This window comes from Meles meles, chromosome 11, assembly GCF_922984935.1.
Source record: "Meles meles chromosome 11, mMelMel3.1 paternal haplotype, whole genome shotgun sequence".
Classification (NCBI taxonomy): domain Eukaryota; kingdom Metazoa; phylum Chordata; class Mammalia; order Carnivora; family Mustelidae; genus Meles; species Meles meles.
The window spans coordinates 52,425,501-52,442,982 of record NC_060076.1 but is presented as its reverse complement, the minus strand read 5'-3'; the positions used below and the strand labels follow the sequence as shown (position 1 = coordinate 52,442,982).

The following is a 17,482-nucleotide window of genomic DNA, read 5'->3' as shown; positions in this document are numbered from 1 at the left end:
AGGCAGGGCTTGATCCCAGGACCCCGGGATCATGACCTGAGCTGAAGGCAGAGGCTTTAACCCACTGAGCCACCCAGGCACCCCTGATTTTCCTTTTATTGCTTTTAGTTTTTTGCTGTATTTGTTTGATGTGCTATCATTTCATGGGTAATGTGTTCACAGTTCTTTTGTTTTTACTGTGAATTTTAATTTTTTTGTTTGTAATTTTTTTTGCCTTGGACTTGAATTCTTATGAAATTAATATTGCTGTTCTTTATTTTTGTTTACATTTTTATGATAATTAACAGCAAGTATATAATTATTTGCCATGATAACACATATGAATTATTTTAAAAATCTATGCAGTACAATGAAGTACAAAGAAAATAGAGGAAAAGTATTACACTTAAAATACAACTCTGGAGAAGTAACAACCATTACAATTTTGTGAGAATCATCCTAGATTCTCCTTAATTCGTATTTATAGGTTGAAGATTAAGTGTACAAAAGTTTTTAGATAAAAAGGACTATATTGAACATGTTCTCTTAATAAGTGGACTTTAGTTTTTGGTGATATAATGGAACAATAAGACACTGATGTGAAATTGAGAGAAATTAAATATTTTCTCTATTAAAAACCATTCTAATGGGGAGGGCACGTTTTGCATGGAGCACTGGGTGTTGTGCAAAAAGAATGAATACTGTTACGCTGAAAAAATAAATAAAATATGGTTAAGAAAAAAAAAAAAAAAAAAAAAAAAAAACCATTCTCTCTCTCTCCAGACCAGAATGACACGAAAAACTTTGGAGGTCAGTGTCATTTTTTTAAAACTACATTTCATCTTTATTTCGTTTGACACCCTGCTATGTAAATTTTGGAAAATAGAACATGCATTCAACCATTTTAATTCCCCCTGATTTTGGGTCTCAAGATATATAGCATTTATAACCACAGTGACCAAAGACGTTTCAGATTAGTCCTATGTTTTGCTTCAGTGCTCATCACTAAACTTTTTACTTTTGATGTGCTCGTTCCTGTACTTATTTTGATTCATCTCAGGGGCCTATTTTCATCAGGGCCTGCCCTGTTGCTAGGGTATGCTTTCTCCCACATTAGCATCAGCCTTAGCCATGTGATTTATTTTGGCCTGTGGAACAAGGGTGAAGGTAACATATGCCATGTCCTAATGTGTTAAAAGTCATTCCCTGATTTGCCTTTGCTTTTTGCCCTCTGCCACCAGAGTGCCATATTTCTAATGCAGTCCATGGCTGCAGTATGTGTCTTAGAATAGCAGAAAGCCACCTGCAATGTGAACAAGTGGTAAATCTCTGTTTTTGTAAACCATCAAGTTTGTTTTTTTTTTTAACTGCAAAATAAGCTGGAGAAGCTGCCTGAAACCCTCTGTCAATCTTTGGTATCAAACTTGATCTCTATAGGGATATTCCTAATTTATCCCATGGCCCACTCAATCCCTTAGATAGCATCATTGTAACTGAAAGAGCACTGGATTTATCTTTTAGGAACCCAGTATTTTTAACAGAACTTAACATTCTTCTTGAGATAGGAGAAAATGTTTGTTCTCAGCACTGTCTCAGTTCAAGCCACACTTCCCCTTACTCCTTTTCATCTGTGCCTACAGGAACTTCTCAGGTTTGATACTACCAATTAATTTTATTTTCCATAGCTTTTATTTTCCTTGTAATTGCTCTCATTATGTGTTTTGATACTATCATGGCATCTTTCTTTTTAGCAATCTTTATGTTATGCTTTTCATTTCATCCATTTAATAACTATCTTATGCCATATATCCTAGAAAACAGAGCCTGAGGGAAGCATTAAGTCCTGATTACTTACTTGGGAGATTGAATTCCAAGGGAAAGTAAGAGAAGGAGGAGGAGACGGGCAAGGATAAAAAGTGATTCAAGGAAATGCATTATTGTGCTGGCTCTTGCTTCATGGTGAGCCCTGAAGAGACAGCAGGTGCACTGAATTTGCTACCCAGTTTGATTCTTGACAGACTGTGGGAGAGAAACCATGCTCTAGAGCCATCCATTAGATGGAAAAAGAGAAAGCGAAAAAGTTATCTATCTGGTTTCTTCTTGTGTTCTGTCTTTCACTGGTAAAAGTCGTTTATGCCAGGCCTGTGTTGTAGCATTTATCCTAACCTGGAAATGGCACAAACATGCTAGGAATGCAGCTGGTGGATTTCAAGTGATGGAGCCAGATGAGCTCTGTAAATTTCTTAGGTGGAAGTGGTACTTAATAAGCTGAGACAGAGCAAGCGAATGAGATTGTTAAGAGTCAGGTGTAGGCTGAATCTGAACATAAGCGTAAGATGTGTCTGCCACACTAACAAATATAATAAGGGACAGGAACTATCTTAGGTGCACTGTTTATAGCAGTAAATAAAAATGTCCCCACTTTTACAGAAACATATTAAGATCATCTTCACATCTTATCTTTCTATTGATAATTCAGAGAGGTGTTATAATTTCTTATTCATACTTTTTCTAGACCTTCCTTCTAATCCTTCAGTAACTTCTCAGAGGTATACTTTCCTCCGAGTATGTACAATAAAATTCCTTTTTTCTTAATTCTTGGTACTCCCCTTATAAGTCCGGTTTGTTTTTCTTTACTCGTTTCCAAATAAGGAAAGATCTAGACAAATTCACTGTTTGCTAGTGGTGTAGAGGTATGCCTTTTGTAAGCTTTGTTTGTTGCTTACTTTGATACCAATCAAGTTCAACATTTAATATTTGCAACATTGGTGTACCCTGATCTCATCTACTTTTCAGAAGGTGGCGTGGGGAGACACAGAGGAAGAGTGTAATATTGTAAGATGATACTTCCACTCCACTTACTGGGAGTGTGCCCAGGATATAGCATGAGATGAGAGACAGCGATATGCTGTTCCCTTAGTTGATTTTTTTTTAATTAATTTATTTATTTTCAGCATAACAGTACTCATTGTTTTTGCACCACACCCAGTGCTCCATGCAATATGTGCCCTCTCTATTACCCTTCACCTGGTTCCCCAACCTCCCACCCCCCGCCCTTTCAAAACTCTCAGGTTGTTTTTCAGAGTCCATAGTCTCTCATGGTTCATCTCCCCTTCCAATTTCCCACAACTCCCTTCTCCTCTCCATCTCCCCATGTCCTCCATGTTCTTTGTTATGCTCCACAAATAAGTGAGACCATATGATACTTGACTCTTTCTGCTTGACTTATTTCGCTCAGCATAATCTCTTCCAGTCCCGTCCATGTTGCTACAAAAGTTGGGTATTCATCCTTTCTGGTGGAGGCATAATACTCCATCGTGTATATGTACCACATCTTCCTTAGCCATTCGTCCGTTGAAGGGCATCTTGGTTCTTTCCACAGTTTGGCGACCATGGCCATTGCTGCTATAAACATTGGGGTACAGATGGCCCTTCTTTTCACTACATCTGTATCTTTGGAGTAAATACCCAGCAGTGCAATTGCAGGGTCATAGGGAAGCTCTATTTTTAATTTCTTGAGGAATCTCCACACTGTTCTCCAGAGTGGCTGCACCAATTTGCATTCCCACCAACAGTGTAAGAGGGTTCCCCTTTCTCCACAACCTCTCCCAACACACGTTGTTTCCTATCTTGCTAATTTTGGCCATTCTAACTGGTGTAAGGTGATATCTCAATGAGATTTTAATTTGAATCTCCCTGATGGCTAGTGATAATGAGCATTTTTTCATGTGTCTGATAGCCATTTGTATGTCTTCATTGGAGAAGTGTCTATTCATATCTTCTGCCCATTTTTTGATATGATTATCTGTTTTGTGTGTGTTGAGTTTGAGGAGTTCTTTATAGATTTTTAATCCTCAGGTGCCTCGTAGTATGAGCGTTTCCCTACTCAAGAGTAGGGAAAAAGTATGTTCTTTTTTTTCTTTTTAAATATTTTATTCATTTACATGAGGGAGGGAGAGTGAGAGAGAGCATGAGCAGGGTGTGGGGTGGGGCAGAGGGAGAAGCAGACTCCCCATAGCAGGGAGCCCAAAGCGGTCTCCATCCCAGGACCCTGTGATCAAGTCTGAGCTGAAGGCATATGCTCAACTGACTGAGCCAAGTAGGCACCCCTTTAGTATGTTTTTTTTTTCTGATTAAAGATACATATATTTTGTTCCACATGACCCTTAAATGCAAGCCAAATAGTGATCTTCTCTTTAAGAAATAATAAATGTCTTCTAGCATTGGAGGAGAAGTAAATTTGTTTTGTTTCACATTGCACCAAAAAAATGGTGTTTTTTATCTTTATCATATCCCCATTCTAAATGCAGTTATTTCCTTAGGTCTCCTTGCTAACGTAATTTTGACTATATACCCTGATAGAATTTTAGCCTGTCTTCTTCCATAGTTTTTACCAGTGTTATTCTTGAAAAATGGTAGTACTCAACAAGCATTGCTACTGTGGGTCTCTTCTCCCCTTCTCTTTGAGCATTACCTATCCTGCAGGCATTGTACCATTATTGACTCTCTTGTTTCTCCTTTCCTGATTTTGGGCTGTTATTTACTGCAAGTTTTGTTTTTTTCGAAGAGTTACAGAAAGATGATGCTATAGTCTGAATATTTTTATCCACCCAAAATGAATATGTTGAAATTCTAATACATAATGTGATGGTCTTAGGAAGGGGGCCTTTGGGACGTGTTTAGGTCGTGAGGATACAGTCCTCATGAATGGGATTAGTGTTTTTTTTTTTTTTAAGATTTTATTTATTTATTTGTCAGAGAGAGAGCGAGCAAGCATAGGCAGAGAGAGTGGCAGGCAGAGGCAGAGGGAGAAGCAGGCTCCCTGCCAAGCAAGGAGCCAGATGTGGGACTCGATCCCAGGAGGCTGGGATCATGACCTGAGCTGAAGGCAGCCGCTTAACCGACTGAGCTACCCAGGTGTCCCGGGATTAGTGTTCTTATAAAAGAGACCTCCCAGAGCTTTCTAATGTCTATCTACCCTGCGAAGATAGAACAGGAAGTCTACTACTAAGAAGAGGGCCCTTACTTTGCACTCTGATCACTGACCTCCAGACTCCAGAACTATGAAAAACAAATTTCTATTGTTTTTAAAACTACCCAGCCTCTGATACTTTGCTGTAGTGGTTAGAAAGGACTGAGATAGGTGGTGTATGTTCAGCTATCTGTATGGGTGCAAGGGTTGTTGTTGTATTTGAAAAACAATATTCTAAACCTCTAAAAAGCAGAGCTATTCTCCCATGTGGATCTTCATCCATTTCAGTAACCATTTGCGTATCTCTTTGGTTCCTTCTTTCTTTTAAGACTTATGATGATGAATTATCAGTTTGAAGTTAATAGGTTTAAAAAGTTCCATTAAGAAATACAGTCTCCGGAATACATATTATAAAGTATATTTCTGTGAAATATATCTCTGTGGTTTTCTCTTCCAATTGAACCTACAAAACATGCTCCAGTTTTATATGATGTGTGTCACATAGGATTCACTACTACAGAACTCCGGTAAATTCTTTCCCAGAAGCATAGTTTTCCTGGACCCTTCGTGTCATCATTACCCCCACCCCCAGTTCGTTTATCCTCCTCCTGACCACTTGCACCCTGGGTGGGGTAGAAGGACTGGTGTCCACCTCGTGTTGCTCTCCTTCCTTCTGGCTCTCCACCCTCCCCGTCTCTTCTTCAGTCTGGATTGGAAGAGTCACAGGAATCCCAGTCCAAACCCCTGAGGTTGCAAACCTTTAAGGAACTTTGGTTTGAAACTTTACTTGCCTTTTGGGATTCCTTTTAATGCATTTAAGGTTCTGTATAGTGTACAGTGAAATTCTGACTTACCCACTATTCACAACTGATAACTATTGTTGACATCGGTACATGTCAGTTCTTAGAACTGAAGTGTAACTTACTTTCAATAAGAAGGTGGTATAATGTCTGTATATCCAAGGTTTTTACTACTATCAAGCTATAAAAAAATTGATAAGTATTTGGCTTTGAAAGTCATATTCATTCTATCAATACTTTCTAGGTGTATGTGAGAAATATTAAATACTTTAATATGTTATTTCTTTTATTAATATGTTTGCATGCAGTGAAAAACAGTAGATGAGAGAACTGGAAGACGATCTATAGCCTTCAGTGAACACAGTTATTTAGCTGAGATGATCTTTATTCCTGCCTCTCTCTATTTATTGCTTCCTTTGCACAGGAAGGAGCTGCAGGAGCTGCAGAACCTTTACAAGCAGAACAGTGCGCATACAGTCCAGCAGGCAGAGCTGATCCAGCAGCTTCAGGTTCTGAATATGGACACACAGAAAGTCCTGAGGAATCAGGAAGATGTTCACACAGCTGAAAGTATATCATATCAAAAAGTATGCTTTTATTCTGTCATAAAAATGTAAATTTATACGTATGAACTTCTAAAAATATATAGAATTCAAATCTTTTCCACTTTCAACACTAATTTACTATTCCCTTTTATATGGTTCTTCAGAATTAAAAATGAAATATAATTCAATCTGGTAATATTTGAAATTTTTTGACTTTTCTTTATGGCCATTAAAGCTGAAATATTTAAAATACAGAAGCAAATTTACTCTATGGGATATTGTTTTTATAAATTGGAATTTTGACATCTACTATGAAATATACCTGACTGTAACTACCAAACCAGGAAGGACTAGGGGAATTGGAATTACATAGCCTTCTATTATGAGAAATTATTCATCATTTATGATTCTAGTTTATGATAAAGCAGTCTTTCATTTTAGAATTTTGTGCATTATTTTATTGGCCAACCTGCACAAACCCAATTGGAATGCTGATGAGGTCCTCTGGATCAATACTCTCCAAGGATTTTTCTCTATTTTGTGTGTTTCTTTTAAATAGTCATTTTACTTTACAGTTGTTTTAGGAGCCTCTCCAGAAGGCTTACCCAGTTATTTAGGTATGCTGACTGACTCAGCAACAATAATTATGGCTAGTAATTAAAAAAAAACAAAAACACTTTTATTGTCTTGTGTAGTGTACCAAATTATTTATAGAAATAATTTAGTTTCTGTATTGGTCAGTCTTACAAGATTGATTTTATTTGGTTGTAATAGTTGAGGCAGCCAAAGCTTAGAGTCGTTAAATAGTGCAATCTGTATTGTTTTTTTCTGTTTAACTCACTCTTCTCCTAAAAAAGGACCATGAAAATCCTGTATCTGTAATTAACGTTTTATGTCAGTAGTAATAGTAAATATTAAGTAAACTTTAAACCCATATATTTTTAAAGATGTATTCATTTATTTAAGAGAGCAGGGGAGGAGGGGCAGCAGGAGAGGGATGGAGACAAGCAGACTTCCCACTGATCACAGAGCTCCACGTGGGGTTCGATCCCACAGCCATGAGATCGTGACCTGAGGCAAAATCAAGAGTGGGACGCTCAGCCGACTCTCTTGCACCCCTAAATGTATATTTTTAAATAATGCTTTGGAACAGTGTTTTTCACTGTGTATTCTGTATTCCAGGATGTGGCCAATGTCAAGTGAAAGGGTAGTTCTCTCCACTTGGAAGAGAGCAGATTCACCTTTTTGTTTTGTGTGGTGGGATTGCCCAGTACACTTCTGCTTCTAAACTAGCCTCCATTGCTAAAATGACTTAAAATACTGGTTATTATTAGTAACTTTAACTATTTTCATGTTTTTCACTTGTATATTTACCTCAAATATTTCTCTCAATTTTTGCTTTAAAGTCCCCCACTATGGCAATTTATATTCAAATATGTCTTTAAAGTCGCTTGGTAATAAGCCTCATACCCTTTTCTCTTATGTGCTAATACTTCTTTTTCTGTTTCTACTCTCAGCAAGAAAGAACTTGGTACAGAGGAGGAAAAAGGCATTGTTTCCTTTGCTATTTCATTTTCCAATCTTGTGTGCTAAGTACTTTTTTTTAAATTGTTAACTAAAAATTTGAGACAAAAATGTCTCAGCCTTAATGGTTTTTTGTTGATTTTTTCTCAGCAACCTCTGCAGAGAGCAATCATCTCTTTTATAACCTACCTGAGAACTTTTGCAGATTCTACATCATTTTGAACAACTGAGTACTTAAGCATTTTTAACTAAAATAATTGTTACCAAAGTATTACTTACATACTCGTGATAAACTTTCAAATAACACACAAGTGTATGAGACAAAACAGTAGTTTTCTGCAGTTGTACTGAAAACCCTTGCCTCAGAAGCGACCACTCTTAATATTTGAATGTATCCAAGAGTATCTCTAGAAGGACAGAATATTTTTAAGTCATTTTGTTAAATATGCAACCATTACAAGAATACATTATTATAAGCTATTGAAATAATACTACAGAAGTCCTGATAGTGGTAGTCTAACAGATTCAAATACCCTTCCACTCACCCCAGCTCATTTCATCCCCTCCCTAGGGGTAGTCATCTGAGTAGTCATTCCAGATTTTCCTGCATTAGGGATTCTGTGTGTATGTGTACGTACACATATACCACAAATCTAGGTATATTATAATTTTAATATTTATGAACTTGCACTATCCTTACTGTGCTTTAACTTGTCATTTTTTAAGTGATATGCCTTGGATGTATTTCCATGACAGTCCATAGAGCTCTGGCTCTCCTCCTGCTCCTGTTAGTCCTCTAGCATGAGCATATATAATGTGGATTTACAGTCTAATTTTAAGGTCTCCCTCTCCAACTTTTTGTTGTTATAAACTTTTGTTGTTATAAAACTGGAGGAGACTGGAAGTGGAGGCACTGAGAGGTGACCAGAAATGAAGAGAAAAGTAAGCAGAATCTGTCTTGCTTCTGAACCTGATATAATTCATTTTCTACAAGTGGCTTGGAAGAAAACACTAGTATCTGGTTTTGTTATTACACTTACTGATGGTCAGTCAGCATGGACCGGGACAGTTTCTGAGTCAGAGATTTCCCAAGAAGCTGACGACATGGCATTGGAAAAAGAGAAATATGTTGATGAACTGAGAACAGTATTGGTATCAGGAGGAAGACCAACTGATGCATACAAATTCGATTTTTCTAGAGAGTCTTGTCATTTCTCCTTTGAGAAAAACCTGAAAGATGTTTCGATCATTGTCAAATTGGGAGTTATACCATTTACCATTCAACAAACATTTGTATGAAATGACTAACATTAGGGGGTTTGCTGCATCGGAGTTGGACGGAGTACTCACCGTGCTTGGCAGTACATCTGACTTTGCTGCTTTAGTGAAAAAAGAACTTCAAACATTCATGACCTACATGTTTTACAATTGGCTTGGCATGAATCAGCGTTAAGAACTTTCATAGTTATTCTAAAAGATACTTGCTTACCATCCTGAACAGAATCAAATTTACTGAGTCAGAACCATGAACCATGAACCTTTTCAACGGGTTTTCTCAAGAAGTGGAAACAGAATAGGAGATTCTCAGTAATGCAGAAGTACGTTGGTTCCGTAAAAGATATGTCTTAGAGCACTACACTGCAGTTTAGGTAGCTGCCTCCTCATTTATTGTCTATTAAAATGCTTATGAGAGAAAGAAATGCTACTCTCAGAACAGTTGGACGAGTTTATTCATTACTGGACGTACTTGAGGGATATTTTTGGGTATTTGAATAAAGTAAAATTTTTCACTTTGTGGTGCTGTAGTCAGCTTTATGGATGCAGATGAAAATCACACATTCATTTGGCCAGACTGCTGTGGGAATCTTCCAGTGCTTTAGGATGTGCTTATGCAAATTGAATTTCAGAGTGACAGTATCTTGTAAATTTATCTGCTGACAAAAATATGCAGACAATTGGAAACATGGAAGAATACTTTTTAAGGCTTATAGTGCTTTGGATGACCTAAAAATTTAAAAGGAATTTGTAGTCCTTTCCTTGATGACACAGACATCTGATTGTTGCCAAAAATGACCTCTTATACTTAGAAAAAAAGAAAAGAATGAACATAGATGCAATTCAGAAAGTTGTAGTGAATCTGTTATTTGTTGACATAAGGTTACTCTCCTATGGCAAAAAATATTCTGTGAGCCCTAAGTACATTTACTACCAGATTCAGACTCTCAGAATCATGGTTTTTCAGCATTTATTGCCACCAGTTCCAGAAATTTTCCACAGAAGGAGATGTTTCCCCTCTCTTCTATAGCATCATTTTTTTCCTCTTCATATGCAAATAGGCTGGTATGTCTCTGATCTGGGGGAGAGAACAAAACACCCAATAGAAAATATGTATTGACCTCACTATATTCCTTTTCTTCCCTTCCTTCTCTTTCTTTCCTTTTCCAGCAGTATTCCTTGAAAGACTTTAAGTTTTCTCAAAATTTACCTCTGTCCTCTTCTCTCTTGAACCAGCTCCAGTCAAGTGTTTATCCCTTTCCCTCTGCTACAGTTTCTCTTCAGAATTACCTGTGATCCCCATATCGCTCAGTTCTATGATCATATATCAGTCTTTATCTTATTTCACTTATTGGCAACATGTGTCTCAATTTATGACTCTCCGTGCCTAGAAAATACTTTATTTTTTTTCTTTCCCTCCTGGCTTGCAGGCACTTGTGATTGTGTCGCTTTCCTCCTTCAGTTCTAGCTGTTCCTTTTCTGTTCCTTTCTGTTTTTTTCCTTGTCTCCATGTCACCTCAGTGTTATGTCTCAGGCCCAAATCTTAGGATATCTTTTTTTTTCCTGTGTTTAAACTCACACCCTAGTTGATTTTATCCAGTCACCTGGGCTTTCAAAATCAAAATTGTCCATATGCTGATGCCCCCCAAATTTGATTATCTACTCTGCCTCTCTAAACTGAACTTTAGGAAAGAATATATGTAATTGTCTCCTTAACATTTCTTAACTTCTTAACTAGATGACTTCACATCTTTAAAACTAAACTCTTGTGCACTCTGCCTTCAGTATGTGTTTGATATTCTGCTACTTTCACCATCTGTGCTGTCACCATTCTGTCCAAACCACTCTCATGTATTACATGGGCTACTGCAGTAGTTTCCCACTTTGTTTCTGTGCTCCTGACCTTAATCCCCTTTGAGTCCATTCTCAACACAGATGCCTGGATGTTTTTGCTTAAACTTCCTAAGTCAAATTAAATCCTTTATTCAGCTCCCTCCAGTGGTTTCCTGTCTCATAAAAGTAAAAAAACCCAAGTTCTTACTACAACCTGGGAGACCGTATATGATCTGGCTCTGCATCACCTTTCTGATCTCATCTTTGCCATTTCTTCTTCTTAATCTCTCCACTGCAGCCACACTTAATTCTGCCTTTTCCCTTGAACATCCAAACCTCAAGGTCTTTGCACTTGGGTTCACTGCCTAAACACTGATCCTGTTACCTGCGTAGGTAGCCTTTTTACTGCCTTTATTCTTTACATCTTACAGCATAAAATCTAATTGCTCACTGATACTGAGTAGGAGGAGTAAGAATGATGTATGTTGTAATGGTAGAAGTACGTACCTGTGGCCTGTTCCTGTCCTAGGTTAGGAGTAAGAGACTCTCCTTGATGAAATGATACCAGTTATATTTATTCTGACAAGATAAGACATCAGTGAAATGAATTAGTTTCTTAATAACTCTTCTTATATAAACTCTACCTCAAGCCATAAATTCCCTAGTCAAGACCCTTACTAAATTTGGAGAGGTTGAGCTTATCACTCCAATTTGGAGAACTTGTCATAACTTCAGCCTTGATCTGGGATACTTTTTGAAACGTGACACACACATTTGCCCACGATTAAGACCATCTGTTCCAAGAATCATTCTAGATAATGAGAAAGGTGATGGGAATATGTTGTGCTTATGAATAGCATAGAGGTGGGAAAAAAAAGAGCAAATTGACATCTGCTGCTTTAAAGATCTGGCTTACTTTCTTTTATGTCTAGTTTCCTTTTTGTCCTTTTTTCTCCACTTTGATTTCCTTTTCCTTTTTTCTTGTTCCTCAGAAGTTACCTCTTAGGGGTGTAGTGTAGGAGGGAACTTGACTAATTTTTGACTTGATACTCTTTCTGAAATTTTAATTCTCATTGTAGTATTTTAATTTAAAAGTTATTTTAGGTCCTTATAGTTGTTCATTCGTAAGTGGGTTTTTTTTTGTTTTTTTTTTTTAAAGATTTTATTTATTTATTTGACAGAGAGAGATCATAAGTAGGCAGAGAGGCAGGCAGAGAGAGAGAAGGAAGCAGGCTCCTTGCGGAGCAGAGAGCCCAATGCGGGGCTCGATCCCAGGACCCTGGGATCATGACCTGAGCTGAAGGCAAAGGCTTTAACCCACTGAGCCACCCAGGCGCCCCATTCATAAGTTTATTAAAATTTTTTTTTATTTTTAAAGATTTTACTTATTCCTTTGATAGAGAGAGAGAGAGAGAGAGCAAAAGTAGTGGGAGAGGGAGAAGGAGAAGCAAACTCCCTGCTGAGCTGGGAGCCTGTCGTAGGACTTGATCCCAGGACCTGGAGTTCATGACCTGAGCTAAAGGCAGACACTTAACCATCTGAATCACCTAGGCATCCCTATTCATAAGGTTTTTATTAGTATACTCAACTACTCAACTCAATTCAGAAGTTCTTGATTATTTATTTATATTTTGTAAATTTTGCCTGTGGTTAGTAAATATTACAATTATTTTTCCCTTGCTAGTCTATGTGTAAATAGTTATTCATAAAAACAAAATTTTTTTTTAATAATTCCATCTCTAAGAGGCAAATATTGTTAACATTCAAATATTTCCTTTCAGTTTTTTAAAATGCATTTTGACATATCTTTGGATACACTAATATCTTTAACTTCATTACTTTACTACATTATATTAAAACAATATCATGACATATAACTACTTTGGAAATAATAATATAATTTATTTAACCATATTTCCAGTGTTGATCATGTGTTTTGTTTAAAATTTTTACTACTGTTTTTTTAAATTTTTTACTATTATAAATAAAGCTGCAATAAACATCTCTCTTTATTGTCAGTTCAGACTATTAGTATTCATTAGAGGATATTGAATATGCAGACATAGACACAAAGGCACACACCCACAGGGCCAGGGAACCATTCCTTTTATGAAAAAGCCAGTAAGAACATTTAATAGCATACAGTTTATTCTTAGTTAGTTCATGCATAAAGATAGTCTTGTTTAAGTTAGTAAATGTTGAGAATGCACAGGGGATCATGAAGTTTGAAGGCGACTTGCCTGCCACTTGAGAAATGATCCAGAAGTGTTTAATTATTGAACCTTAAGGAGTTGATATCCCATTTTGGATTGTGCAGTTTAAAAAAAAAAAAATCTTAGATTTTTTTTTCCAGTGGAACTATTTTTAAGCTTTGTAGGCATATTTTTCTATCTTAATTTAAATATCATCCTAGCCCATTTGACTTTTAACTATTTGGGTGAGTAAATGGTTCTGAATAGTATAAAAGTATGGAGAAACTAAGAAAACAAGTAGAAACACTATCCAGTTGGGGCATAATCCTAAGTAAAGAATATAAAATTTTATGATAAGCCAAGGAAAATCTGTGTTTTCATTTATACACATTTCAGAAACATATTATGTGGGATTGAGGTCCAAATTAAGTCATATCCAGCAACCATAAAATAATGGTTAACATTTGTTGAGCTTATTGTGTATCAACAACTGGGAAAAGACCTTTTGTTTCACTGTTTAAATTTCATACCAACCCTATGTGGTGTATTATTATTCCTTATTATTTTATAGATCACGTAGCTGAAGCTGAAAGTATTGTTGAAAGGTGGTAGAATTCAAATCTACATAATCTTGGGTTCGGAACCCACAACATTAAACTCTGTTATAAAGCCCACTGTATAGTTCCATTATACATGGAATAATGTGGTCCTATCTTTAAAGGATTCTGCAAATAGATTCTATAAACTTCCATTGTTCATTCTTACCAAAATTCTTTCACTGTTCAATAATTTTAATGGTGGGAAATTTATCTTGATACCTATGTTAAATGTTACTTAAAGGATTCCATTCCTGGGCACCTGACTGACTCAATAGAGCATGGATCTCAGGGTCATGAGTTCCAGCCCCTATTGGGTATAGAGTTTACTTTAAAAAAAAAAAAAAAAAAAAAAAAAGATTCCATTGCATTCTTTCTGGTGAAAAGGGATTCTAGCATGTTACCATCCTCTGTGAAAAGGACCCCCATCATCCTTCTTCAGCCACTCATTCTCCTGATTATAAAAATTTGGTTTCTTTTATTTTGCTATGGCATTACAATTTTTAATTTTTTGACTTTCTTCAGATTTTTTTTCTTATATATGTTTTTTTCCCCAGAAAAATATATTAGTGGTGGAATTCAGAATGCTGAAATTTGTGAATGACACACTGCTTTCTTTCTCAAAAATAAACAGTATGCTACTGTTTAGACCTGTAGTATTCATTACGTCAAGTTATTCATTCTAATCCTGAAGGATTTTACTTAATATTTTTGTTTATTCCTCATCCACATGTATTTTTCTAGATTTTTTTCCAATAAATTTGAGTAATCTAATCATGCAACAACTAGATGAAATTGTTTACTTAAAAGTAAGGTTTTCGAATATATTTTCACATTAATTTTATTACTTATAAGTAATAATTGAGGCTTAGCTGTAATACTCAGGTGAGTTGAATAAAAATTACACTAATAGTTTATCTTCAGTTCTTACTAAACTTACTTTTCGAAGAGTTAGGTCTTCTTAACTTACTGTTTCTAATGGAGTTTCTTTTTCCTCTTTCTCTCAGGTTTTTTGTGTTTTTTTTTTTCCCTCCCATTTCTCCTCCTTTATCCAATTTATTAAGTTGATTTATTTCATAGTATTCATTTCATTGTCAGAAAAGATAAAATCAGTTACCCTCAGTGGTAGGTTGAGAGGAACGTGTAGAGGAGACAAAGATAAAGAGAGAAAACTGAAAAAAACTTTGAGCACAGGGAAGGGGTTGAGTCTTATTTTCCCAGAGGTTCTCTTAACAAATCATTAGTCTCATACACAAAACCTAATAATGTGGAGGGCTCCTCTGGAGGATACACACCCATCAAGAGAAATAAAAGTAAGCTAGTGTGTTTTCTTCCTCTTAGCATGTAGCCGTTTATCTAAGTTTTAATTGTTTTTCTACATTTGCATGCCATTTATATATGTGTTTGATTAACTATAGATGGGGATTGTATCAACTTTTATGATTTCTAGACCATCTAACATCCTTGAGGTACTAAATATGTGTTTTATCACTTTTTGTTCTATTTAATGATAATTCTATGATGCAGGCAATATCAATTTGGGAAAATAAGGAGTTAGGTTATACATTATTTTAGTTTAAACTGCATGTTAAATCAGAGTTTTTTTCCTAATTTTTCTGCTACAAACAGTTTTCATTAGGAGAATTTATTGTCTCAGTCACAATAGCAAATAGTATACTTACTAAATAAGGAAAATTTTATTCCTTAAGCAAATTAGTCATTGGGTCACAGAACATATCCACTTCCAAAATTGTTAAGGTTAACAAAATATCTTGCTCCTTAACAGCAATAAAAAGGGAAGAGAACTTCGGTGTAAGTCCCTGAAAATTAAAGAACTTGGAGTTTGGGGTCCTATTCCTGGAGATAACTTGCATTCTGTCCCCTGGAATTTCTCTTAACTTTTTAAACTTTAATTTCTTCAACAGAAAACAGCATTGAGAATAGTAAGCATCCTGGATTATGAATTATGATGATTAATACTTGTATAGATGGAAATATATGATTAAATGTTTTCATAGGCCAGAATCTTGGAAAAAATTCTGATCCATTTTGGCTTTATGGACTATTAGAGGAAAGAAATTGTAGAGAAAAGAGCCTCTCTGAAAACTGTTGTAAGAAATTGTTACTGCTAATAAAGAAAAAGTTACAAACTCCAGTGCCTAAAACGATGCAGATGAGTTAATTTGTTGTATTGCCTAATTTACTCACTTGAGAACTTTGTTGACCCACTCTACTGTTCTTAATGAGATGAGAACAAAATGGCATTTAACAGGGGACTGGAACATCCTAAACCTTTGCATTTTTGCAGGATCTCCTAGAGAAATAAACCTTCTATTACCTTGAGGCATTGTCACCCAAAACCACTTCAGAAATAAAAATAGACTTAGCCTCCCTGAAGACTTTTTTTTTGTAGCCAAGTTTACTGATGGCCTGGGGCCTTGAGTTAAAAATGGCTGGAGGGCTCTCTTTGCTCCCTTGTACTCCAAGTCCACAACCGAGTGGTCTTAAGTGAAGTCCAATCAGCCATCAAAGAAAATAACAAGTAGGAAATGTGTTTTTGGAATAAGTACTAAGGAATAAGAGTTTGTCCCAATTCCTGGAGCAGAGCTGATCTAGATCATCTGTTCCAGGCTTTTTTGATTCTTTTCCATCTGCTGCTTGGAAGAATGGATATTTTCAGAGAAAGACAGTTTTCCTCAGTGTTTAGAGTTGCCCACTGGTCATATCAGATCAAGCCAGGACAGCTGAATAGGAGTACACCTGTGTAAATTGCATGGCAAAGAGAACAAAGTGGAGAACTTTAGAAGAGAACAGTTAGTCTTCCATTGTTATAGAAGCAAGAAAGGAGGGAGACGTGAGAGAGGACAAGAGAAGAGACTTTAAGACAAAGACTTCTTTCATGTATGAATAGGCCCAGAGCCTTATTAACTTTGAAGAAAGATCCCAAGACATGACACTTAAAGAAATATACCACACCCTTGACACTAATGGTCAGTAAATTCGTCCTCAATCCTGACCACACACTATCATTCTTCCTGTACTTTGGGCAAGTGGAAGGAAAACTATGAGTTTTTCTTGGGCAATAATCAATTTTCATGAGACTGTCAAATGTTTGAAATCTATAAATCCTTTTTTTAATATTTTTAAAATGAGGTATAATTAGCTATTTGTAAATTCTTTACTATTTTAAATATTTACATATTTATTTTTTGTATTATTTTCTACCAGAAAGATTAATTTGTGCTGGTTAAAAGCCGGCTAGTATTAAGAAAGCATACAAGTAAGAGAGAAAGTAGTTATATAATCTTTTCACCGAGTAAGTGACTGTGTATGCTGTTAGGCAGACCTTCATTCATCCTGGCTTCACATCTCTCTAGACACCTTAGCTCTTGTCTCCATATTTTTTTTTTTCCACTTGAACTCAATTATGAAAGCAGCAACATAGCTCAGGAGGTCACTATAAGGCCCACTCTGATCCCTTCATTGTTCCTCAAAGTGGTCAGGTTCCTACTCTCTCTTCCCTCCTAGATTGATGGTATCAACTGTGGACAAGACATTGGACATACTCCCTGGTATAAAGGTAATTGGGAGGGAAAGTACAAATTCATGTCCTGAAATTCTATATAAATCATAATGGCAACTTTCCTTTATAAAAATTGCTTAGACTTTGGCTGTAAAGTAAAATGGATTATTTGAAATAACTATAATAACATGGTAGTATAATCCCTTATAGAACATAAAAAGAATATTGGGTATATTGTGTCAG

The 17,482-nt window shown here is 36.1% G+C and overlaps 1 protein-coding gene across 8 annotated transcripts in view; it reads left to right on the top strand.

The window, feature by feature from the left end:
• The window catches only part of CNTLN (centlein), a 299,263-nt gene that overhangs the window by 123,783 nt on the left and 157,998 nt on the right, over window positions 1–17,482 (top strand). For all 8 annotated transcript variants that reach the window (XM_046023817.1, XM_046023821.1, XM_046023820.1 and 5 more), the window contains exon 7: window positions 6,176–6,338. In XM_046023817.1, coding sequence (XP_045879773.1) covers window positions 6,176–6,338 — 163 coding nt within the window. The remainder of the gene's footprint in view (window positions 1–6,175; window positions 6,339–17,482) is intronic.